A 27,219-nucleotide genomic window follows, 5' to 3' on the forward strand; every position below is an offset into this window, starting at 1 on the left:
GGTGGGGGGTTTAAGTATCTGCAAAACAGCTCAAAGTTATTGTTATGTGTATTCCTTGAGGGGGAATCAGGACCCTGGCCGGAAGGCTGAACTATTGTTTCTTTTTTGTTGTTGTTTATTGTTTGTTTTAAATTTTTATTGGGGTGGGGCGTGCAATTTCTAATTGCACCTAAGGAAACCCACCAAGCCCTCATGGTTGTAGTCGTTTCTAATTACGGACTGCTTACTGTATCCCAGGCATTGAGGTGACCCCATGTAAATCTTCCCTGTGACTTCGCCTGGTGGGTCTTACTTCGCATTTCACAGATGGAGGAACTGAGACTTGAAAAGATACAATACTGCTAGTGGGTAAAAAAGCTGGGATTCTCAACATCGCTAATTATTAGAGGAATGCAAATCAAAACTACTAGGTACTACCTCACACTGGTCAGAATGGCCATCATTAAGAAGTCTACAGATCACAAATGTTGGAGAGGATGTAGAGAAAAGAGAACCCTCCTACACTGTTGGTCGGAATGTAAATTGGTGCAGCCACTATGGAAAACAGTATGGAGGTTCCTTAAAAACTGAAAACAGAACTACCATACAATCCAGCAATCCCACTCCTGGGCATATATCCGGAGAAAACTCTTAATTCAAAAAGATACATGCACCCCTATGTTCATAGCAGCACTATTCACAATAGCCAAGACATGGAAACAACCTAAATGTCCATCAACAGATGAATGGATAAAGAAGACGTGATACCTATATACAATGGAATATTACTCAGCCATAAAAAAGAATGAAATAATGCCTTTTGGAGCAACATGGATGGACCTAGAGATGATCATACTCCGTGAACTAAGTCAGACAGAGAAATATGATATCGCTTATATGTGGAATCTAAAATATGACACAAATGAGTTTATCTATGAAACAGAAACAAAGTCACAGACATGGAGAACAGACTTGTGGTTGCCAAGGGGGTGGGGTGAGGGAGGGATGGAATGGGAGCTTGGTATTAGCAGATGCAAACTATTATATATAGGATGGATAAACAACAAGGTCCTACTGTGTAGCACAGGGAGCTATATATGCCTGTGATAAAGCATAATGGAAAAGAATATGAAAAAGAATGTGTGTGTGTGCGCGTGTGCGTGTGTGTGTATAATATATATAACTGAATCACTTTGCTGTACAGCAGAAATCAATACAACATTGTAAATCAACTATACTACAATAAAATAAATTTAGAAAAAAAATAAGAAAAGCTGGGATCCGAGGCCAGGACTGGTGCCAGTGTGATAAGGAAGAAGCATCCGTTTTATATTACTGCTTTCGATTATGCAATGCCCTTTGGGATTTCTTTCCTTCCTTTCCATACCTCTGAGCATACCAGGAAGAGAAGGGGAGTTTACTCCAATTTGCAAGGATGGCAGAAAAGGAGAGCTGGCCTGGCCTGGGGAGGGCTGCTTTTGCCACCAATCTGCCCTGTGACCCAGAGATCCTGGACTCCCTGGGCCCAGCTTACCTGTCTGCTCACTGAGGGTGTGGCCAGCTGGGTGTCTAGGAAACCTTCCAGCTCCGAAATTCCATGACTCTAGTTGGTTCCTGCATAAACGCACCAAGTGCAAACTGGAGGCCTGTGTGATCTGTGGCACTCCGCTGCTATCGCCGAAACAACAGTCCCGAATACAAAATTACCTTGTTCCGAACAAGGAAGCAAGTACTTTTTAATTAGACAAGAGGGGAGGATGAGGACAAATTCGGACAGAAAACATATGATAAGTCACGTAAGAGACACACGCAGACACTCCCACAACTTAATTTTGTACTGTGATGCGACCCCAAAACTAAGGGTGTGTACTTTCTTGCACTATCACTGAGATAAAAATAGCAGAACACCTGATGTAGGGTATGAATATAAGCCACACTACTGATACTTCAAAGCCTGGCATAAATGACTACAGGAGTGAAGAAAGTCCTTCAGAAATATTTATAGGCAGACGTCAGAGATACTGCGGGTTCGGTTCCAGACCACCGCAAAAAAGCTCAGTCACAAGAAGTTTTTGGTCTCCCAGTGCAGATAAAAGTTATGTTTACATTCTACTGTTGTCTCTTAAGTATGCAATATGTTAACTAAGAAATACTTTATTGCTAAAAAATGCTAACCATCATCTGGGCCTTCAGCAAGTCGGAGGAATAACATCAAAGATTACTGTTCACAGATCATCATAACATATATAATAATCATGACAAAGTCTGAAGTATTGCAAGAATTACCAAAACACAGAGACGTGAAGTGAGCAAATGCTACTGGAAACAACTGTGTCAATAAAACTGCTTGATGCAGGTCTGCCACAGACCTTCAATTTGTAAAAAACACCATATTTGCGAAGCACAATAAAGCAAAGTATACTTGTAACGTGCAGACTCTCGACAGTTAAACTAATCACAATCAGAACGTGCAGGTACTTAAGCTTTGATGGAAAACAGAAAGCATACTGTAGTATTGCCTTAACTCTTTGGGGAAAAACAAATACAGACATATCTGAGATTCCCTCTGTCCCTGAAATAGGGGAGTATCACAGCCTTTGGCTTGGGAACACACAAGACAAAATCTAGGTCTGAGTAGTAACATAAAAATGACGCTATGGTTTATTATTATTATTACAACACATTCTTAGAAGATTTGAAAATTTAAGAGGCAGCAGTAGCCACTTAGACAGTATTTACAAAAGGGCCGATGTAAAGACTTAGAGTTTAATTGAAGATAACAAATGGTTCAGTGGTCTGACAGGCTTTCCTGAACACCTTAATCATTTCAACAAATGCTCCAGAGGAAGGGTCCTCTCTTCTAAGTCAGCCTTCAAGGTACAACCACAATTCTACGTGCTATCAGTTGAAAAAGATCTTGGTTATTTCCTATTCCACTGGAAGCTTACAAATCTCAGTGTAACTGGCCTGGCTTGTTTTTATTTTTCTTTTTAATTGAGATATAATAGATGTGTAACATTATATTCGTTTCGGGCGTACAATGTAATGATTTGATATTTGTATATATTGTGAGATAATCACCACAGTAAGTATAGTTAATCTCCATCACCACACAGTTACAGTTGTTTTTCTTGTGATAAGAACTTAAGATCTACTCTCTTAGCAGCTTTCAAACATACAATGCAGTATTATTAAATAGTCGCCACGCCGTACACTACACCCCAAGGCTTTTTAATTTTATAACTGGAAGTCTGTACCTTTTGACCCTTTCACCCATTTTGCACCCCTACCACCCTGACCCTGGCCTGCTTGTTTTTAAATCTCAAAAGTTTTCAAACACGTTTTCTCCACTAGCAAAATGCTTGCTAGGAAGTTTCAAGGTTTAAATAATGATTTCTAGATCAATTACTTTACCGACGTATTTATCCATCAAGACACTATGATGGAAAGAAAAACCACTTTTGTTTAGGTAAACTTTTACACTTTTACATGAGTCTCCTATGTGTTTTGGCAAAGACCTACTCAAAGTTTCTGATAAAGAGCTTTCATTTATTTTTCTAATGTCACTTATAGTCACATAGATTCATCTTAATCTACATTTAAGAACCTAACTCTCTGGTTATGAGTGTTAAAAAATAACAACCCAGTCTCGGAAAAGATGGACATTACATTAATCTTTGCCAGCTGGCACGTTCAAAATGGAATCTAAATATTGTATTAACGATATGAGTAAAAAGCAGGTTCAGTGGGCCTTAATAAAACACGCCTGAATTGTGAGAGAAATTCTCATTATTTTGTTTCACCCAGCTTTAATTTAATACATTGATTTAATAAAATCTATGACAATCTCATTTTTTGAATCATGTAAGAATTCTGAGGTTCACTACATATGCATAAAAAATAATCTGAAGTCAAGCAGGTGTAATGAAATTTTTGTTGCCGAATCATCTTTGAAACTTTTGACTGAAGTAACAACGTATACCCAGCAAAGTCCACATCTGTGTCCAGCTCAGTGAATTTTTACAAACAATTTTCCCTGGTAACCAGCACCCAGGTAACCAAACTGGCACCTCAGGAGCCCCCTTCTACCCCCTCCAGTCACTACCTCACACCCCAAGGAGAACCGTAACTCGATTTCTCTCTGCCCACCTTCCCTGTGAGCTCTGGCTGGGGCAACACTGAGCCCAGGTGACCACACCGTCAGGACCACAAAGCACACTGGCTTGCACGTGATTTCATTTACTTCTTGAGAGCTAGGTGGTAACCTCCTGATCTTACAGATGGAGAAACAGAAGCTCAAGGCTGAGTATCTGAGCAAGCCAAGAAGAACATATGCAAATGAACGTGCAGCTGTGTGTGTGTGTGTGTGTGTGTGTATGTGTGAGAGAGAGAGAGAGAGAAAGAGACAGAGAGCGAGCGAGCGAGAGATTGATTATGAGGGGCTGTCAGAGTCAGTATTCAAAGTCAGGTCCCTCCAATGCCAAGCTCAGTTTTGCAGTATAAAAGCTATTCTAGACGATCCCATTTTTTTCCCAATTCATTGATTCACATGTCCAACAAATGCCATTTGTAGTTAATGTCCTTATATAGAGAAGAACTATCCCACCCCTGAGCGCCCCCCTTACCCTCAACACACACACACACACACACACACACACACACACACACACACAGTATGGCGGGTTTTGACATGAATCCATTTTCCCACTCAGCATCTTATCTTCCCCTCACTATATTTTGGATTTTGAACAATTTTGAGACTCGTTAGAGGTATCTTAATTTTAAAAATTAAGTTGCAAACCAGCAAGTGAAATGGAAGAGGCTCCATCTCTGGCTCCGAACTGGATTTTCATTACCCAATTACTCTTCAAATTATACCGATTTAAGACGCGATTATCATTATTTTTCCTAAGTGGACTGGGTAATGAGAGAAATGCAAAGCATCCCAGCCTAATGGTATGTGACGTTCTAACACCTCCCTCACCTGCCCAGTCGCCCCGCACACCTCACCCCCACCCAAGCTACTTCTGGGTCTGCCACTCTCCTCTCACCTCTTCAGCAAAGCTGCTTGCATCTTTTTCTGGCTTCAGCCCAGCGATGACCACTACGACCCAAGTCACCCTGACCACCTTCTGCTGTGATCGTGTGATATGATGGGTACCATCCTGCAGGAGCTTCCGGTGTTTATGACTGTTGGCTCTTAGTTCTTGACCCCTCCTTATACGGCTGGTTTCCAGATTTAAATTGCACCATCCAGCCCAATGCCACTATCTAGCCACTCCCTTCACCTCAGAGTCAAACCGATCTTCTACTACCTTTCTAAGAATCTCCCCACAATTCTGCCCGGAACACCTTTCTTTCACCTCCCCATCTTCTTTCCTGCAAGGAATTAGGAAAGCTACCTGAAACGGACATGGTGACTTTCCCATCTCCATCCTGGATCATCGTATCTCGCCACTGCTTTCGAAGCCACGCACGTCACATATGACTGTCTGTGCACTTGTTAATGACTTGTGCCTTTGGGGTGGGTTTCGTGACTTTGTAAGCTTGGCTAAGTGAGCGTTTCCGCCATTGATGTAATGTGACGCATCTTTGGTACTGAGGCCCGGAGCAACACTGTGATGGAGAAGGGCACAGTTAACCGTGTCAAGGAGTCCATATGGGCAGATTTAGGAGCTGCAGGGCCAAGAGCCTTGCACTGCACGAGCAGCACCCCTCAGCGAAGTGTTCCCTGACTCCTGACTTCCTCCTCCCAGAATCTGAGCACTTCTGCAGTGGCACAAACCACCCAGGCTTCTTAGTGGTTCTGTCTCCCAGCTAGACTGCGATGTCACAGCTAGGGTAGCTGGCACCCTACCCTAGAAAATCAAGGAATGTTCGTGAAATATATGCGTGTAATCACGCATAGAAAATCAAGGAATGTTCGTGAAATATATGCGTGTAATTCACTATTATGGGCTGAACTGTGTCTCCCTCCCCAAATTCTTATGTTGAAACTCTAACCCCCAATATGACTGAATTTGGATACAGAACCTTTAGAGAGGTAATTAAGATTAAACGGGAAGTAAGGGTGAGGCTCTAAGGCAACAGGACCCTAACAGGGCCCAAATCCGACAGGACTGGTGTCCTTCTAAGACGAGGGAGAGACCAGAGGAAGCACACGTACAAAGAAGAGGCCATGTGAGGACACAGTGAGAGGGTGGCCACCTGCAAGCCACGGAGAGGGCCGGGAAAAATCAAGCCTGCCGACTCCCAGCCTCCAGAATGGTGAGAAAATGAATCTGCGTGGCAGAAGCCCCTCGGTCTGAGGTATTTTGTTGTGGCCGTCCTAGCTGATGAACACATGAACTGTCCAAGCATCTTGTATTCTGAAGTGAGGACCCTGGGGATCAACTCTGGCTGCTAAGAGAACTTCTCAGACAACCCGAGGTTGGTTGCTCAAGGTTAATCCTCAACAAAGGGAAGTTGTATCCCATCTTCTTCCTCTCCTTTATCACCAATGAGGCAAGTCTGGTTAAAGTAATGCATTCCACCGACCCCCACTTTGCCAGGAAAGGTGAATGTCATCATTGCCCAAGATCCTGGGCCTCTGCGAAATTACTTAACTTGACCGACACCACCATATGCCCTGAGACCTTGGCACCTGTACACCCGTGGATGATGGCCCTTCTCGTGCAAAGAAAGCTGGAAGAGTCTCAAATGGGAAGATGTGCACTCAGCCTTTGACCTTCCACTGGATGGCCACGAATACTTGCATATGTGACCTAACGCTTTCTTGTCCATTGCCTCGTTTTTTAAAATGGTTGTGCTGTTGTCGTGGACAGTTCCTTTCCCCCTCTTTGGGAACTGACCCTGACTTGCAATCTGGAGACCCTTCCATCTCCCCATCCGTCCATGTGCTTCCAAGTGATGCTTCCACCCCCCGTGTAACCCAACCCGCGCCTCCCATTCCTCGGATTACAGTGCTGGTTCCAGGTGGTCATGTGATCCAAGCTGGTCTAATTACAGTGCTGTTCGTTACTTCTTCTGGGAACACTGGGAAAACGCTAGAGTCAAAGTTTGTAGCCCAAGAGGCTGCAGGCAGCCACTTTGTAAATTCAGTCTGAGCCTCTCTGAGCCTATTCCCACCAAAGGCAACGCTGAGTTGGGGGACAGAGAGAATAGGTATTATTATTACCACGATCCTACTTTGTTTGTTTAACTCAAGTCACCATCTCCGGAAAGCTCTCCAAGCTCATCTGCTTTCAAATGACAGCCAAACCACTAAGTGGGCCTCCCAGGACAATGGGGAGGTTGGAATTTCACTGACACACAGAAATCATCAGTGATATACATTTAGCTGAATGGATGCTATTCACTTATCGAGATTCTTTATTAGTTAGGACTCTTGGATGTACACATACACACACAGACAAAAACACCCACGTCAAGCTGGGTCAAGTAAAAGGGAGAATTTATGAGCTCATCTAATCGAACCACAGGAAGGACCATAGTAGAGTGGTCCCTTGTCTCTGCTTCTTTGCGCTGGTGCCATTTCTTGTACACTGGTCAATTCTATTGATACATGGAAGGCCTTGTGATGACAGCACATGCTTTAGAGCTCCCATACCCAAGAGAAGAAAGACCAGAGTAGAACTCTGGCCTGGGCTCGGTCATGTGCCTGTCTCTCAACCAATCGCCGAGGCCAGGGAGCTCCTGTAAAAAGTTGGCGCCTCTCATTTGTAATATTATGTTGCAATATCATGTTGGGGGAGCGAACAGTGGGCCCCACAAGAGAAGAAAGATGCCACTGATGCCCTGATATGGCTACTGGTACCCATGCCGTCCCCGTGAGCACCCCAATTAGGGCCCACAACAGCTGCAAAAGTTTAAAAGTGAAAACTTCATGCATAATTGTTTCATTTCCCAACCATGGCAAAACTTAAAAAAGGAAGTCTCTCAGTCTGAGAACTATGGTACACACAAATGCTAAATACAGAACTGGCCTTTCTACATGTCACAGGCTTTTGGTCTCTTGTCACAATGTCCTCAGAATCTTGTCCAACGTGTAGGAAATGACTCCATAGCCAAGACACTGGGTTAGAGTAGCCCTACTGGCAGGTGTCATCAGGCACAGACCTGTGGTTCTAACACCTCCCTGCAAGGTGTATCCAATAAGCAGAATGCGGTCATCCTGAGCACGCCGCATAAAAAAAATCACAGCCCAAAGAGGGGCCAACCATGTGCGCTACAGTGACCGTGGAGCAGGGGACAAGCTCAACGAGATCCTTTAAACGAAGTTCTAAAGTTCTTTATCACTGCAAGTACGTCTCTCCTTCTTTCTCTCCCTCTCCCTCCCTCCCATCTTTGAAACGCATCTTTGCAAATAGTTCGTATTCTGGCACCATCGAGACACTAAGAGGAAGAAACAGGAATACAGATCACAAACTATTCCAAACCATCCCCAAGGAAACTTCTTTTTCTGTGTCATATTTCTGCAAGATCTTAGTCACTCAAAAGCGTCCGTGAGAACAGCTGGTGAGGCCTCAAGTTCTCCTCCTCCTGTGCATATCTTGTAGACATTTGCCTTCATGTAGCAGGAGCTTCAGAGAGGCTGAAAACAGTCTTAAACATTCCTGAAGATATAACATCAGTTCAACTGGGCAAGGATTTTTTTTTTTTTATGTTGTTGTCTGGGGGTGGAAGGAATTGAAAACCTTAGGAAATCGCAGAAATGCTATCATAAACATAATGAATCCTATTTACTGAACACAATAATCACCAGGCCCTGTGCCAGCCCTGTACATACACTACTGTAATTCTCACAAAATCCCATGAAGCACTACTATCTGTCTTACTGGCTGGAAAGGCTCGAACAATCGGATAAGCTGCTTGAAATCACGCAGCTGGTGGACGGCAGAGGTCGGCCTTTGTACCCAAGACTGGCCAGCTCCGAGATCCATACTCTTCTCTCCCAGTCACGCTGCCTCCCCTGGAGGGAAAGTAGTGGCCGTGGCAGCTACACCTGCAGCACCTACTAAGTGCCAGGGACAATACGCAGATTGTCATCTAATCTTCACATATAATTATACTCATCTTGCAAGACTGGTATTTTTGCATTTTACAGCAGTTCAAAGAAGTTTACATAACTCTCCCAAAGTCAGACAGCAATTAGGCAGCAAGGCAGGGAATGGATCCAGGAAGGCCTGAATTGAAAACTGAGGTCTTTTATCCTCATACCATCTTTTGTGGGATGGAAACACCAGAGGAAGAGGGGCAGGGGGTTGGCAGGGGAGTCACATCTACACACACACACACACACACACACACACACACAGCCATACACTCCTGACCTATCACATGCACTGCAGCCAGTACCACCCAGGAGTTCTGAGCCACACCTTTTGGTCGTCAAGGGAACCAAACAAGAACACAAACTTGACCTCTTGCAGTTTACAGGTGGATGCTTTCAAGTTCACTTCTGAAACTGTAATGTGAACATTTCCCTCAGTCTACTCTAAAAGATTCTTCATTGCAAGCCTCTTGGCAATTGTATTGAAATATTTCTAAACTTCCATCCACGCACGGTTAAACAGGACTTCAAGGGGGCTGACTTTTTCCATTGTATTTTAAGATTGAGCACTTTGATAAAAGCAGGCTCTACAGTACAATACGATCCAAAGTTGTCTAATCTTTTTATTTTATCATCTATATGATATAATTTAATAGACAAGGAAAACATTTTTAAATGCTCCAAAAACTAAACTATAAGGAAATATTCCTGTTGCTGAGTTGTAATCCGTGTAAAACTATCTTTATCTCTCTATTTCCTAGTACAAAATTCAGATACACTCAAATAAAATATTCATTCTGTTAAGAATTACGCCCTCTCATTGCATTAATCTTTGAATGACTAATTTCAGGATTTCCCTTTCTCTTTCCTCAGCCTTTAAAATATCTTAAAGTTTGCTGTTTACAATAGTCATGTGAGGGGACAAAAGAAGAAAGGAAGCCTCTTAACTACTCAAACAAAAGAAGACAAGCATTCACTTCCATCTTTTTGTCTCGTCGTTATAAATTGCTTTTAAGCATTATAACTGGATTCTCCCCAGCCCCAGCCTGCAAAACACAGCAGACTGTCTGTCTAAACACCTAAAGTGCAAAGCTGTTTAGAAATACTGATGCCATTTTGAGCCAAAGATGAGTGTGAGTCCAGGTTTCTGATCCTGGCTCTGTGACCTTGAGGAGCACAGTTGCTCCAGGCCTTATTTTTTCCGTCTGCAAAACGGGAGTAATAATACCTAAGGCATAAAGCTAATATAGGAATAGTGTAAAGAATATATACAGCCAGACACAAAAGGTCACTTACTGTCTGATTCCATTTATGTGAAACATCCAGAACAGGCAGGTCCATAGAGACAGAAGATTAGCGGTCATGCCCCGAAGGCCCTAGTGCCACTTTAATCATCAGAGCCCACAGGTGGCTTTTCTTCAGCCCCATCCATCCCCCCCACGCCCCCACTGGCCTCTCTGCAGAGTGGATGCTCTTGCCCAGTCCCCTCTCTCTGAAACTCTTTCCCTTCATTTCAGTGATTTCCTCCAGTTTCTGACTGAGCGGCTTCTTTGATGCCATGGTTGCTTGCTGTCAGCTGCACTCCTCTTTCTATCACAAATCTAGGTCTTCAACATGGAGCTTTTCCCTCTTCTTCATTCTATAACCCCCTGAAAATCTCATGTAGGCTCATAACTTCCACGGTCATTTCTGGATTGACAACTTCTAAAACTCCCTCTCCGGCCCTGCCCTCCATCTCCTAAACTCCTGCCCCAGTTTCCACCTTCCTCTGGAAACAGCAGAACCAGGTTGCACCCACCCACCAGGCAGGGGCCTGGCCCAGAGGAAGCGCTCAATGCCAGGTCCCTGGTAAAGCTGGCAGTTCCTGCTGGCTTCCCTATTTCTGCCTACAGGGCCGAGTACAACACTGGATTTTCATGAAAAGGGTTTCTATGGACAATGGTACAGAGACTGGCTGAAATTAAAGTCAGATAGGAAAACACAGGCTATCTGGCTGGTGGAGAGTCCATGTCAGGCTGCAGACACTGGGAAGTTGGGGCAAATCTGGATTCCCAAGAGACAGTGAAGGGCTTCCCTGGTGGCACAGTGGTTAAAAATCTGCCCGCCAATGCAGGGGACATGGGTTCGAGCCCTGGTCTGGGAAGATCCCACATGCCGCGGAGCAGCTAAGCCCGTGCATCACAACTACTGAGCCTGCGCTCTAGAGCCTGTGAGCCACAACTACTGAAGCCCACATGCCACAACTACTGAAGCCCACGCGCCTAGAGCCTGTGCTCCGCAACAAGAGAAGGCATCGTGATGAGAAGCCTGCACACCACAACGGAGAGTAGCCCCCGCTCGCCACAACTAGAGAAAGCCCACACACAGCAACGAAGACCCAACACAGTGAAAAATAAATAAATAAATAATAATAAATTAAGGGGGAAAAAAGACAGGGAAGGTCAGAATTCTATCAAAGGCTTCTTTTAAAATTGCATTTCCTGAGTCAGACAAAGACAAATACTGTATGGTATTACTTACATGTGAAATCTAAAAAATACAACCAGCTAGTGAATATAACAAAAAAGAAGCAGACTCGGATGTAGAGAACAAACCAATGGTTACCAGTGGGGAGAGGAAAGGCGGGAGGGGATTAAGAGGTATAAACTATTAGGTACAAAATAAACTACAAGAATATACTGTATAGCACAGGGAATACAGCCAATGCTTTATAATAACTATAAATGGAGTATAAGCTTTAAATATTGTGAAGCACTATACTGTGCACTTGTAACATATAATATTGTACAACAACTACACTTCAATTAAAAAAAAACGATGGGGGTAAAAATAAAATAAAACTGCATTTCCTTACAGTTTTTAAGTAACTTAAGAACATGTTCTCCGCGACCGCACAGAACCTGAGTGATGAGAAGAACAGAGCAGCAACCGTTTAACTTCACTTGATGGTAAACAAAAATAGGCAGGTGACTTTACTACTGTATTACATAAATATCTTTACAAATAACTCAGGGCAGAACAATAAGACAAACAGGCCAAGAGATAAGAGCTCCTCCGAAAAACCAAAGGGCTTCTGCAGGCCAAACAAAGACAGAAGGCAATTAGCACTAGGGGGGAAAGTAGAGAGGTTTTTTTGGTTTCCTTTCTGCTATTACTGTTGCTTTTTTTTTTTTTTGAAACGGGTGTGCCTGGAGGCAAGAATCAAGAGATTTATGCATTAGGTGGATGCCCTCTTTGCAAAATGGACAAAAGAGTCAGCTTGTGGAGCAGATTAGATGAAAGAAGCCAAAGAGCCCAGAGGCGGCAACCAAATGGGAAAGCAATGTAGGGGAGGGGCAGGGTAAACCCGAACAAAGCCTTCAGTCTGCGTCTTGATGGACAGAAAGAAGGAAGCGCCTGGACTAGAGACCCAGGCCACGCAGACACCCTGGTTCCATCAGAAAGGAAACACTGGCGAGGCTGGCAGTGTGCGTGGACCTCATGCACAGGAGAGGCTTTTGTTGGGAGACCGCTCCTTTAAGGAATTTTGGAACCTTTCACCCTGAATACACCGGCCAGGATTAAGGGGCACAGAGTCAAAGGTTAACTCCACTCTTTATTAAGTGTTTGTGAGGTGCCAGGCCAGGCACTGGACTGGACAAATGTTTCCACGTTCACACCCTCCTTTAATCTCTGCCAAGATTCTGGGGAGCACAACTCGTAGCCCCGTTTTACAGACAACTGAAACTGAGGCCCAAGGTCAAACAGCTGGTGCCCAAAGAGAGAGGGATTTAAAGCTGGGCTGACGTGCTGCTGAATCCGTGCTTTTCTGCGTGGTTATCTATGCTCCTGCTGGGTATGTACAACCGTACAGCAAGGGGTATAACTCAGTCTTTGTGAGCTGGGGGAACCTCACAAGGAAGCAGTCCTATTTGAAAGGAATCTGATATAAAGAGTTGAACAAGTTGTCTTTCAGATCCACGTATAAATCCAAAAGGATCCGGGCTATCCCGTCTTTTGCCCTGTTCTGAGAATCAGTAGACCCAACAAATGGACAAGGGACATTTTAGCAGATAAGAGAAATAACACAGGGACACCACATTCAGAGGACGTTAGCCCTGCTTTCCTAAGATTCATAGTTTTGTAAAATGTTATAATAACTGACTCTGGGAATTTAGCCTGTTCTCAGGGCTTTACTGATATGAATTCATTGAGCCCTATAGGAACCCCATACGGCAAGCATGTTTATTATCATCCCCACAGAGAGGGTTAAGCCAGGTGCCCACGAGGCCAAGATGGGTCCTTTCCAAGTTGTCCAAATCTATAGTATGTTGCCTCCCTACGATCCACGAGAAAGGGTTTGTTCAAGGGTCAAGATACACCCAGGGAGCCGTCACCCTGTTTCCTCTCCGTGGGCCATCCGCTGACACTGCTGGCTGAAGGTGGCACTGCTCCCGCTGAGCTATGCCTCGAAACCATTTTGACCCACTTTATTTCATTTTTTCTTTTCTTTTTTTTTTTTTTGGTCGCACCACGCAGCATGCAGGATCTTCCCCAACCAAGGATCAAACCTGTGTACACTGCAGTGGAAGCACGGAGTCTTAACCACTGGACCACCAGGAAAGTCCTCGACCCACTTTAGGGAAGTTGTTAGTATGGCTCATCAGAGCTGTAACCCACAGGAAACCCCTGCCACTCCTGAGGTCCGCTCCTGAATTCACAGGCAAGAACATGAAACCCTAGGGATGCCTGAGTTTTGCCCAAGGTCAGAGTTTACCAAGTGGCAGAGTTGGGACCACAGCCAGGTCCCCTCACTGGTAATCCAAGGCTCCTTTCCACGAAAACTCGTTTCTGATATACTGACTACTTGCTGCTGAGCCTTTCACAGCCCCAAACACAACCAAAGGGAGGTACTGCATACATTTTACCAGAAAAAACCCACTGCGGAGCTGTGGGAGAGGGTAAGGCGTAAGGGTTGTGGAGAGTGGGCGGTACGTAATAGGACTCCCAGGAAAGTAAGTGCACGAAGCCGGCCTAGAACTTGGGAAGCGGGCATTCCCCAAAGCAGGCCATCTACTGGGCATAATCAACTTCCTGCATGTTTCACACCAGTGGCGAGCACATCTGTGCGCTCGTGGGGACAACGTGCATCTGACAGCAGAAGAGCTGGTTTCCTTTCCCCTATCTGCTCTCGGGCCTGCGGCAGCTCAGTCCTGCTCTGTGCACTGAAAAGGCCTGGAAGGTCTTCTTTCCATTTCATTAGCTCATCCAGGGGGCTGTCAGGAGTGAAAAGAAATAAGCATCTGCTATGCGTGCTAGGGAATTTCTTTGAATTCCACCCCTGCATCCTATGGGAATAGAGTTAATAATAATTAGTAGCCCCATACAGGAGGGATGGAGAGGAGAAAAGTGGAGGGAGGGCCCGGAAGGCTGCCAGGGAGTTGCTAACTGGGCAGGTCTGCATGACCTGTGGTGGCATCAGGGCTTGAGCTGCTTTGCAAGAAGGGTTGGGACGTGTGGTCTGACCCCGGGACGGGCGGTCAGTGGTGGAGGGGCAGTCCCTGGGCCTCCCAGGGAGGTTCCAGCCTAATCCAGTGCCTGACACACAGAGACAAAGACTAATGAAATGCTTGCAGGTGGGGCAGTGTGGGTAGGCCCAGATGGTCAGCTGGCTCAGAGCTGTACAGGCAGCAGCTTCTCTCTGAACAGAACTCCGTGGGGAGCTTGGAGGCCTATAGAGCCTATGAAGGCCAAAGTGGGGCAGACGTGGCGGATCGGATGGGCGGCAGCTCGTAGCAACTCTTAGTAGAAGAAATGATGCGAGCAAGAGCAGCGATGCCATGTGCGGCTGGGGGATGCACCCTCCAGGGGCAGACGCTGAAGGGTCAGACCAGAGGTGAGGAATGTCTTTAATTAGGAATCACTGACTCATTAAAATAATTCATCCAAGGGTGATGTTTAAATAAAGTAACCTAATTTTAAGTTTGATGGGTGAAGGGAATATGTGTGTCTATGTGGCAGAAGGAGAGGGGGGAGTTTGGGGCCAGGGAGTTTGGAAGAAAACTTACAATAGTTTACTCTTTTTTTTTTTTTTTTTTTTTTTTGCGGTACACGGGCCTCTCACTGTTGTGGCCTCTCCCGTTGCGGAGCACAGGCTCCGGACGCGCAGGCTCAGCTGCCATGGCTCACGGGCCCAGCCGCTCTGCGGCATGTGGGATCCTTCCAGACCGGGGCACGAACCCGTGTCCCCTGCATCGGCAGGCGGACTCTCAACCACTGTGCCACCAGGGAAGCCCAGTTTACTCTTTTAATTAAGAAAATAAGAGATATTATGACCTAAGAAATTTTAAAATGTACTTCACAAGGACAGTCTACTCAATACTCTGTAATGGCCTATATGGGAAAAGAATCTACAAAAGAGTGGCTATGTGTATATGTGTAACTGATTCACTTTGCTGTACACCTGAAACTTACACGACATTGTAAATCAACTATACTCTAGTAAAAATTAAAAAAAAAAAGATGGTTAAAAAAATGTATTTCGCACACAGAGACTGTCACCAAGACACACAGAGACAGGCAGAGGAGACAGTTGGGGACACCTGTCAGCTGGCCACTCCTGAGGCCTCTGAATAAGCCACACTCATCTGTTGGGCCCCATCCTGGGTCCCCTTTTAACGAAGGGTTTGTCCCCTTCTGGCAATCAGCTAGGTTACTATTGTACAAGATCTGAAGTGCTCTCTACCCACTGAAACTGCTAACATACTAAAATGTCTCTAGCAGCCTAAATGGCATTTAAAATAAAATAAATACTGTGAACTGATGAAATGACCAATTATGTTAAGTACCCATGCCTGGTGTAATCCAAACCAAATCTTACCCCATTATCCTCAAAACTGCAAGATGATTCAGCAGGCCCTCTTGCCAGTGAATCTGCAAGAACCGAAACCCAGAGGTCGCCCTCAACAGGACCCTGAGCGCTTCCGGTTAATTCTTGCAATTGGTTTTACGCTGGAAAAAAATAACTATACTACCTCTCTGCTCAACAGCTTATAAAGCAAACAACTATTAGACAATACACATCGGTTCCCCACTGTACCAATTAGGTCATTCTGTCCCACTGATTTCAGGTTTTACCTTCCATTACTTCCTCTTTGGAAATCTCAGCTTTCTTCTGAAAAACATCTTGGAGTGCGTGACGATGTCATTATTCCAAAGTGCCCGCAAAGCCCTCATTTCTGCATCCACCCCATAGAGTCCCCATCGCTCTCTCTACCTGTGGTCCTCTCGTGCCCGTGTGCTCTGGTTGTTTCCCTCCTGGCACCACCCCCATCTATTTACTTTTTAAGGCCTTGTACAAGTGTCAACTCTCCCAAGAAGTGACAGGCCCACGTTCCCTCCCTCCTGTCAAAAACAAGGCTCTGTCCTCGAAGCAATGGGGCACATCTGCTCATTTTGCTGCTTTTGGGTTCTTTTAGTCTCAACCCGTAGGGTGACTTCACAGAGCAGGTTCTCCCCGGCCCCGTGCAGTCCGGTTTCGCCAGTTCTGCTTGTGGTCAGGGCCCACGGTCGCAGCTGGGCTTTGCTGGCCGGTTGCTGGGTCCCTGTGTGACCAAGCTTCACCTACTACCCTGCTTCTAGGAACTGGGTTTTTTAGGGGATCCTCCTGGCCTGCACTCCCAATCCTTGTGGCTGGAACCTACTAACAGAGCTCTTTCCTAGTCTGATTATCTAGACAAACATCCTCCTGCTCGCTTTAGACATAAAGAAAAAATGTGGACATACATTGAAAATACAAAGTATAAAGGTGAGAAAGTGAGCATAAATCAGCTACATTTTCTTCTACTTGATTCTAAACTAAACCTTCCTCTGCCATGACTGGGCAGCTCCCTTCTTTCTATGCCAGTATCTTTACTGTAAAACTTTTGTTCGTGGGCATCAGCAACTTCTTGATAAGCCAGTACTGCCCGCCAGGGGAACACAAGAATATGACACAAATGAACTTATCTATGAAACAGAAGCAGACTCACAGACATAGAGGACAGACGGTGGTTGCCAAGGGGGAGGAGGGGTGGGAGGGGGATGCAATGGTAGTTTGGGATTAGCAGAGGCAAACCATGATACATCGAATGGATATACAACAAGGTCCTATTGTATAGCACAGGGAACTGAATTCAATATCCTGTGATAAACTATAATGGAAAAGAATATAAAAAAGATATATATATATATAAAACTGAATCACTTTGCTGTATAGCAGAAACTGACACATTGTAAATCAACTATAAAATAAAGTTAAAAAAATAATAATTCAGAAGAATACACACAGAGTTTAAAAAACCTTATTACAATGTAAGTGTCTCATGAACCCTCTATACAGATACAGCAAATGCAGAAACACAACAGGAAAAAAAACATTAGCAAATCCCCACCCACACTCCAGAATTCTCACCACGATACTTCTGATTTTAACATATACATAAAAAGTAAATGGGATGTATTGAATTGGATGTGGATTCAAGAAGCATCTGAAATCTGTAATAATTTAATTCTCAATGCCTAGAGTAATTAGGAGAATGTTTAACCCTATGTAGAAAAGAAAAAAAGTCTACCACCCATGAGACAGAATCTCATGGTGAAATCACTCAATTTCATAAACCTTATCAATTTTTCCCTCATGCTTCTGTCCTGCAGAAATAACCCAAAACTAACATGCTTAGAGCAAATCTTCCCTAATGTGGAACTTAATGAATAAAAATCCTATAAGAAAATGCTCTAAGTAAATAAAATGCCTTTTGTGAAAATAATCCAACCATGAATGATATTCATATCATTGCTACAGATCTAGAGGAAAAATAAGGATGCACATAACTTTGAAATCCACTTGAAAAAACCCAATAGGTCTCCATTTACACTTTCTGAAGGGAGAACAGAATAGATTTTTTTTTAATTATGTATTAATTTTTTTTTTTTTTTTTTTTTTTTTTTTTTGTGGTACGCGGGCCTCTCACTGTTGTGGCCTCTCCCGTTGCGGAGCACAGGCTCCGGCCGCTCTGCGGCATGTGGGATCTTCCCGGAGCGCGGCACGAACCCGTGTCCCCTGCATCGGCAGGCGGACTCTCAACCACTGCGCCACCAGGGAAGCCCTGTATTAATTTTTGAGAGTGGGGGGAGTTCCCTTTTTTTCTTAAATATTTAGGATATTTATGATGGTCATTAAAATTAGGATTAATCAGACCTACCTACCTAAATTTCACCTGGACCAAGCAAAGATGTAAAGGAATTCTGAAGTTCCCGATTTCACAGGCTATTAAAAAGACAACATACAATTGTATGGCCTTGAAAACAATAGCACAAATGTGATGACATCTCTCACAATTGTTTGAGCTACTCTGGAAACCTGAAGATAAATGCCTCTTTTATTAGCTACATATATATCCTACTCCTTCACACACATGGCTGGCCCTGGGCGTGTAACTTTTAGGGGAAAGAGGCGTAACAGCTCTAAACCAACCAAGATGCACTGAAACTCCTCACCCTAAGCCCAGTACAGTTTCAAAGCTCTTGGCAAAACCAAATCCATCTGCTTTGGGCCAGTTGTGCCACTCTGACACCCAGCCAATCAAGAGAGGCTAATGAGGAAGGGAAGTCAGAAGACACTTGGGGGCCAGCCAATTCCAGCTGATCTGCAGAGCAGACATCTCCCCAAAGTACTTTCTCCAAGTAGTTAGAGTGCATCTCATTGCTATTTTTAGCTCTGTGTTCTTCTTCGACTTTGGCCATTTTTAAAGAAACTTGACAGCAAAAGTAGAGATGAAAGGCGGTTTGAATTCCTTGAGTGCATTGGACAGGAAGTCGCGCAAGGCAGCTGAGGATGGACTGGACAGCAGAAAGAATGCCCCCCTGCAAATGACGCCTGCAGGGATGAGGGAGGGCGTCTGAACTCTGAGCCTCAGAACAAACCGCAGTCACCCTTCCAGGCACACGTGGACGTCAGGGCACAGCAAGCAACACGTGGATCTCCACGATGACCCAAGTGCCAGAACACCCCCAGCATTCCTCACAGCCCAGGCACTGGAAATCCGCGATAGGGTTTGATTTTACCAGTCCAATTGATGCTATCGTTGCATCCTAACTGCCACGTAATTCCAATTTCACCAAAGCAAGCCGACCACTTCTGGAATCTGACCAGTGACAACAGACCAAAGAAGTCGTCTTATCTCAGATTAACAGTTCATATCAACCAGGAGACGTCAGTAGGAAGAAATAAAGAGAACTGGACAAACAGAGCCATCCCACAGCAGTCACAGAGGGCCCGCTCTGCAGCAGACAGAACTCTCCCGACGGACACCAGGAGCGAAGGAGTAGTGTGGGGGAGGGGGAGGGGGGGCTGTCAGAGACCTACCTTGTAGAAGGGCTCCATTTCTCTTGAAGAAGGTGCTGCCCGGCCAGAGGGGTGGACCTGATGTGCTAAAACAGAAGAGAAACCAGCGTGAGGGCGAGCTTGTCTACACTCACTCAGCAGCACTCAGAAAACAACGCTTCCTCCAAACACATCCTTCAAAATGGCCTCAGAACACTTTCCCAATTATGCATTATTTACACCCTCTGAAAATGTATCTTTAAAAACCGTTAGTCTTGTTTTATGATGAATGGGCTTCATATTTCAACGTGCATAACCCGTCCATGTGGGTATTCAGGTTACTGTCCTAACCCTGCTCCCTCTTGGGCACTGAAATCATTTGCAGGTAAACAAAATGGCCACATCAGATGCTCAACATCATAGCTTATAACTTTCGCTCATTTCTTCATAATTTTATGAGGCAAAGAACTCCCATCCATGTCTTCTGAGATCAGCAGGTTTTTCACCACTTCCTAGTGCCACCTGCCCATTATAAACGCGAGCTTGCCTTTCCTGGCTTTTCTACCACCAAATTCTTATTATACAGATATGACCTTGATCAACTCCCTCCTCCCCTGTCTTCTTGTTTCATATCCCGTTTTCAATTTCTTGGCTTAAAATGTTGCACCCCATATCCCATAAAACACTTTTCAGGTATGTTACCGCTCACAGTCCTGCAACAGGAGAGGCAAGAAAAGACGAAAGATTAATGTATCACAATGACACTTTACTACATTTATAGACAAGCATTTTCACTGTTTTAAGACACCCAGTGAAAAACTTTATAACCAAGCCGGTCTTGGAGTAGAAAGGAGGTGACTCTAAATCAAGGATTGGTTTAGATTAATGTTAGAAAGCACTTAGTCAAAATTGTGCCTACAGCCAGCCCAACAGGCAGCATAAATTACTTTCTCCAAGATAGAACGTGGCAAATGATACCGGTTAATGCATCATCAATCACCTTCAGCGTTAAAAAAAATTAAAAAGTTGGTCTAAATAATAAGTTTGTAAGTTTGGCAAACACGGACACACACACACAGAATAAGAAATCTGAAGGACTACCCGATGAATGTTTCTAGAGTCCATCAGGGTCTCTAGTGATGCAGGGGAACAATACTGTTAACAGGAAGGAGAAATGCCAGTGACACGTTCTGTTGACCAACATTTCGTCCCCAGAGGTACAAAGAGCACACCAGGTATGGGGACATGGTACATGGCTGGTGAGGCGTAGAGAAGGAGGAAGAAAAGTGCTACAGCACACAAATACATCAAAATGATGACAAACGTGTCAGAAAACACACAGTATGAACCTTGATGTAAATGATAAAACTTCTGTTTCATTGTGGTTTGGATCCACTCTACTCAGAGTAAGTGAGGATAATGCATCTCAGCTATGGCTTTTCCTGCAGCCCTGATCCTCAGCTCCGGCTGCTGTGGCCTCTGAGTGGCCAGGAGTTGCGCAGGACAGCAGGAGATCTGGCCGGGGTCTCAGGGCTGCAGGATGATGGCAGCAAGCTGAGTTCTCTTCTGTATGATTCCTGTCCTATTCCGATTTGAGGCTGTTAAGGCTCATAGCTGCATGAAGAATAATGTGCGTTAAAATGCTTAAGATTATCTTTGAACAACCCCAGCCAGCTCCTGGGATCTCACCATCTGATTTTTATAAGAAAGCAGGAAATAGCCAGCTGGCTGTGGCCAACGCTGAATCACCTGATTTCTAAAGATACTTAAAAACTGAGGAGTTCACAATAGAGGAGTTGGCGCTTCTGGAGAATTCGATAATTGACTATTACTGCAGGAGCCTGAATATCTAGCTTACTTCCCTCCAAATCTCCTCTTCATTCTGACCCTGATTTGCCTGAAAACTGAGTAGACGCCAGGGATGGAGTAAACGTGGGGAACGGAGGACGGGTAAATCCAGTGGTGTAGATAAGGAAAATTCTCTGTACGATAGAAATCTACTTCAAGATTTCTACAACATCCTTTGAATGTACCTAAGTCACCGATCGCTATTCCGCTCGTTCTGCTGTGCTGCCGTGTAATCCACACTCTCACAGTGGAGACAGATCTGGAGTGGCCCACCTACCCGCTCTGATGTAGCCCCTGTAGTGACTGATGCATTCACCTGTGGGCTCGGTTCCTGCCATGCTAATTGCAAAGCTTTTGAGCTCACTGGCCCCATATTCTACACTCTTCTTTGGTATGGTCCCTCCAAGTGACATCTTCTAACTGTTAGGAGATTCAAGGATTTATTAAGAGCTTGTTGAAAACTGTGCTTGGACATGGAGAGAAAAATTAGAAGCCATATTTTATGGCCTCTAGGAGCTTACTGTCATACTTAGCTAGCTCCAACCTCTTGTGACTCTATCTAAAGAGACTAGAAATGCTTGTGGAAAGGCCAACGGTTATGGGCCTAGTGGCTACAGGTTGGGGAGAGAGCAAACTGATTTTTTCCCTCCATCTGGAGATATCCCTGGTTCACCGGGCTTTAAAGCTCAAAGTTAGCTTTTAAAAGGTATATAAAATTACTTAAAAATGTATAGCAACCACAGTAATTCAGAGAAGCTAGTGGTTGAGATCTTTGTGGGAGTATCTCAGGCCACTCTGGAAACCACTCATTTGTGTGGCAAATCAAGGAGGGGAGGGTGGGTGGTCTGTGCAGAGCAGGATGGGGGACTCTCCACACTCAAGTCACCTAAACGCCAGTGAACTTGTAAATAATCACTGCGATGGGAAGTGGCCACTAGGGCCCCCTTCAACCTACCAGAGCGGGTTTTAATCACGTTACAATGGTGCTCACACTGCTTGAAGACAGGATACCACATTACCATGTACAGAGCACAGTGATCAACACTTTTCCGTGGGATCCTCCAATCCCATGAGAGGGCAAGGCAGAACCCACTGTCCCCATTCTTCAGGTGATGGAGGGACTTGTCCAAGTCATCACATGGCTTGTCAGTGATCAGCCCAAGACCAGCCCACTGTACCACAAAGACACACGTCAACGGCCCCGATTTCATTTCTCATCATCCAGCTTTCTCTTCCAGTCTTTCGGCACCAAACCCTTAGCTATCCTCCTCCATGGAAGAAGGCTGTGGACGGTATTTCACTAGGAATCTCTCCAAGACAAAATCCCAGGCTAGAAAAAGCAATCAGGCTCACCAGATGCGAAAGACAGACACGTGGGCTCATATCAGCAGAAACAATACAGCGCTGATGCCACAACTGTCTCACTTCAGTAACGCTCTAACAAAATCTCATGACCTTCAGCACCAGAAGCCAAACCCACGTGTGGCAAAGGAAGTCGAGCAACAGGTTAAGAGGGCCTGGCCTGCCAGCAAAGGCAGTTTGTCAACTGGCATTTGAGAACATTGATCCAGCTGATCATTAAGACCAGAGCTGAGCCAGCAAATCCCAAGGGAAGTGCCCTACCATCCCACCAGCACCTGCCAGAGACTCAGAGCTCTGTCTCTCCCTGGGCCTCACACACTCAGCTGCAGTTCTTCCAGCTCCCAAGGGGACTGTAGGTCAACAGGTCGTCCGGCCCTAAGGTGGCTCTTGGCATAATGATGCCATCTGTCATGCGACATCCATGAGCTGCCATCATTGTCAGAACCAGATGAACTCTAACCAAGACCCTGGGAGGTTCTGGCAAGATCCACACCTGTTTTCACCAGCCTGGACTTTCTGTGAGTCTAAGAAAAGAAAATTAGGAAAAGTCCTTCTTTTCTAAGTACTTTTTAAAAAGTACTTTTTGTCTAAGAACCCGGCTGCCAAAAGTGAACGGGTTGATCTGAAAGAGAGAACAGGGTACTGCAACACGGATGAACCCCAAGGACATCATGCTAAGTGAAATACACCAGTCACAAAAGGACAAATTTCAAGTTCATAGAGACAGAGTAGAAGGGGAGTTCCCAGAGGCTGGAGGGAGGGGGGAGTAGGGAGTTGTTTAGTGGGTACAGAGTTGCAGTTGTGTAAGTTGAAAAGAGTTATGGGGGTTGGTTACCCAATAACGTGAATGTACTTAACACTACTGAACTGTACACTTAAACGGCTAAGATGGTATATTTTATGTTATGTGTATTTTACTACCACAACAAAAAATTTTTACTGTAAAATGATAGAGGGAGAGAGAGAGAGAGAGAAAGAAAGAATGAATACAGGAAGGACCCCAGAAGAAGTGAATCAAAGTCTAAAGAGTTTTGGGCAGTGAAAGATCAACCTACATGCTGCGTTTCTGAAGGTCCCCTGCAGTTAGCATCTCTGCCAGAGTGGCCCAAAGTACACTAAACAACAGAAAGGGATATGGTGAGACCAGCCTATCCTAACCTGGTCCTTACAGAGGCCAGAGCTTGTCTGGTAGTGTTCAGGCAGCTGAGCAGATCTCTGACATATTCTTAGCACTAGAAACAATGCGAAGGCAGTCCCCTTGGATGTGTGAAATCTACCATCAGACTGTGTTTCTCCAGGAATAAAACAGTCAAAGCAGTTGTAATGAAGGGGGAAATTCCTGAAAAAATACTTGGAATTCTACTGTTAATTCTAACTGTGGATTGATCAACAGAATGTCATAGAAAAACAAATACGACCTACACCACATACTAACACAGACACACTGGGTGAAAGATGCCAGTCTTGAAGTTTGGAATGCAGGAATCGGACGTGTGTGAGATGGTCTCAAGTTTCACAAAACACCCTTCATAATTTGAGACGCATCACTAAAGAGTCCAGTTGAAAGTTCAGAAATCTCAGGGACTTTTACGACCTTCCATACAAAACCGGACTATACTGACGTTCAAAGAGATCTCAGTGGCCACCTGGCTCCATCCGAGCTGTGGTGGGGAGAGCACAAGATTTGGACTCAAGGAATTTGTCTGTTGAAAACACAAGCTGAGGGCTTCCCTGGAGGCGCAGTGGTTAAGAGTCCGCCTGCCGATACAGGGGACGCGGGTTCGTGCCCCGGTCCGGGAAGATCCCACATGCCGTGGAGCGGCTGGGCCCGTGAGCCATGGCCGCTGAGCCTGCGTGTCCGGAGCCTGTGCTCCGCAACGGGAGAGGCCACAACAGTGAGAGGCCCACGTACCAGAAAAAAAAAAAAAAAAAAAAACACAAGCTGAAAACAGGTCTCAATTCCACTCCTACAAACAGGGAGCAGTTACAGCATGTAGTGCTGGAGAATTAAATGAGATGATGCATGTACAAAGGACACTCTGTGAACTGCAAATATCCCAGTGGTTGTCTTGATTACAAGAAAACTGCAGTTCAGAGAAGTTAAATGATGTGCTCGGTGCCAACACTTCCTCCTACATCCTGTGGACTCTCCCAGTTAGGCTCTTGGCTTCACTTCTGTGACAGAAGAGCTAACCACACCTTCATCTTCCTCTTCCCCTTAAGGATGCTTTGAGATCATCTCATTTGCAAACGTTCCTCCACCCGAAGTAGCAATGAACACTTTCTAAAAATCAATAGGCTGGAAGAAGCAGCTTCACGGATGCCACCTACTCCAAAGAAAGCTAAAAAAAAGACAGCTCTGCCCAGAATCCTGCATAGATCCAAACTATTAAGTACGGCTGCCCACAGTGACCTTTCAGGGTCAGGCAATCAAGAGGCAGAAGAGACCAGGTGGAAACGTATCAGGACTGGCCAATTTTCAGAGGCTGACAATTACTGGGAAGGCATTACTGGAGTGATCAGACAATAACCAGCAAGGACCACAAAAGCCACAACGGAGAGTGTGGCAAGATCTCTCTGAAGGCAAAACTCGGATCCTGGTAAGAAATGGAATGGCTTTGTCACCTTCGCCAATGTTAAGACTGGAGAACTGGGAGATTGGGATTGACATATATACACTAATGTGTATCAAATGGATAACTAATAAGAACCTGGTGTATAAAAAAATAAAGTTAAATTTAAAATTTTTTTAAAAAGACTGGAGACTCATCCTGTCTCCAACTGGATCAACCCGCAAAGCATTCCTGTGTACCCATCACAGCCAAGGGTACGCTAGGCTGCAGCGGATGGGGGGGAACGGCTGCGAGACTCGGACAGGGCTGGCTGCTCTGGAGCAAGAGCTACTGGGCGATTTTAAATACATCAATAATGTTCCACGAAGTATGCTATGAAGTTTAGGGTTTCCCTCCTCAGACACGTTTGAGATGTGCTGCTGACCTGTGACAGGGTTTCTCAACCTTGGCACTGCTGACCTTTGGGGCTGGGTCATCTTTACGGTGGGGGCCGTCCTGTGGGTGCTAGGGTGTTCGGCAGCCTCCCTGGCCTCTACCCACTAGATCCCAGCACCAACCCTCCCCAGCTGTAACAAATAAAAATGTCTCCAGAAACTACCATGTGTCCTCTGGGAGATAAAATGGCCCCCAGCCAAGAACCATTACCCGATGGTCAGCAACCCGACTAAGCTGCCCTCACTCTTCTCTCCACTCGCCAAGTCCCAACACCCCCCCTCCCCGCTCCATACCTCATCAGGCAAAAACGTCACCTCCTCTTTTCTAAAACCAAAGCCATTCCTCACAAGCTCACTCACCCTCCGTTATTTCTACCTGTGTCTGCACCTTCTTCTTTGCCAAAGCAACACCCCTACTGCCCTCTTTTCCTCTGGCATCTTTCCTCCTGCCATTATCCCTTGTCTCCCCTCACCTCCCCCTTCCAGGACTTCTTAGCTGACCCATCATCCAACATCACCTAGTGTCCAAATGCTCCTTTTGGCCCCCATGACCCTGCCATGCACTCACCAAGCACAGGAGCTGGGCGACAGTGCCCGACCTCCGCTCTTCTGCGTCATGGTGTCCCCGGACTGGCTGCGATCCCCTCACGTCTGGGTCATCAGAGGCCCCTAAGTCACCCCGCCATTCAGGGCTAAGGGCCTTGATGGCTCTACAGCCCCTCTCCCCTGCCCACTCCGTGCCCGCCCACATGCACGCATATGAGAGGCTTACTTTATTATTTTTTTTTCTAATTACATAAACTATCACTTTTGACATTATCTCTTTAAAATCCTTTCCAAGTTTAGCCTCACAACACCCAGCTAGCCTGGCTCTCCTCCTCCCACTCTCCTTTCTATGAAATCTGCTAGCTCTCTGTCCAGCCTTACCCCCATAATGATGGGTATTCCTGGAGTTGTAGCCCTCTCTTCTTCTCTATTCATTCTCCTTTGTTAGGAGAGTTCATAAACTCCTGGGGAATCTGGCTTTTCCAATTCTGTATCTCGAGCTGATCTTGCCTCCAGACTCTGGAATGTATTTCTGGCTGCATCCCCCCAGGCCGCATCAATTCAAATGAGGGAGCCAGTTTCCCACCTCTGTTTCCCCTGCTGGTCCCCACGGGCACTTTCCACACTGCCCTGGATTTCTCAGTGTGTCTATTGGTTCTCTAGGGCTGTCATAACAAAGTACCACAGATAAGTATCTTAAAACAATAGAAATTTCTTTTCTCCCAGTTGTGGAGGTTAGGAGTCCAAAGTCAAGGATGGTTCCTTCTAAGGGCTTTAAGTGAGAATCTGTTCTATGCCGCTCCCCTAGCTTCCGGTGGTTGCAGGCAATCCTTGGCCTTCCCTGGCTTATATATGCATCACCCTGTCTCTGCCTTCATGTTTATATGGCATTCTCCCTATGTGTGCTTTCTGTGTTCAAATTCCTCCTTTTGATATTGGCTTAGGAGTCCACCCTACTGCAGTATGACCTCATCTTCACTAACAACTGCAATGACCATATTTCCAAATGAGATCATATTCTGGAGTGCTGGGTGTTAGGACCTAACATCAATATATGAAGTTTTGGAGGGGACAATTCAGCCG

The 27,219-nt window shown here is 45.3% G+C and overlaps 1 protein-coding gene across 8 annotated transcripts in view; it reads right to left on the reverse strand.

The window, feature by feature from the left end:
- The window catches only part of FOXN3 (forkhead box N3), a 404,931-nt gene that overhangs the window by 103,647 nt on the left and 274,065 nt on the right, over window positions 1-27,219 (reverse strand). For all 8 annotated transcript variants that reach the window (XM_060295176.1, XM_030883622.2, XM_060295172.1 and 5 more), the window contains one exon: window positions 19,416-19,480. In XM_060295176.1, coding sequence (XP_060151159.1) covers window positions 19,416-19,480 — 65 coding nt within the window. The remainder of the gene's footprint in view (window positions 1-19,415; window positions 19,481-27,219) is intronic.

Source organism: Globicephala melas, chromosome 2 (assembly GCF_963455315.2).
Source record: "Globicephala melas chromosome 2, mGloMel1.2, whole genome shotgun sequence".
NCBI classification, from domain to species: domain Eukaryota; kingdom Metazoa; phylum Chordata; class Mammalia; order Artiodactyla; family Delphinidae; genus Globicephala; species Globicephala melas.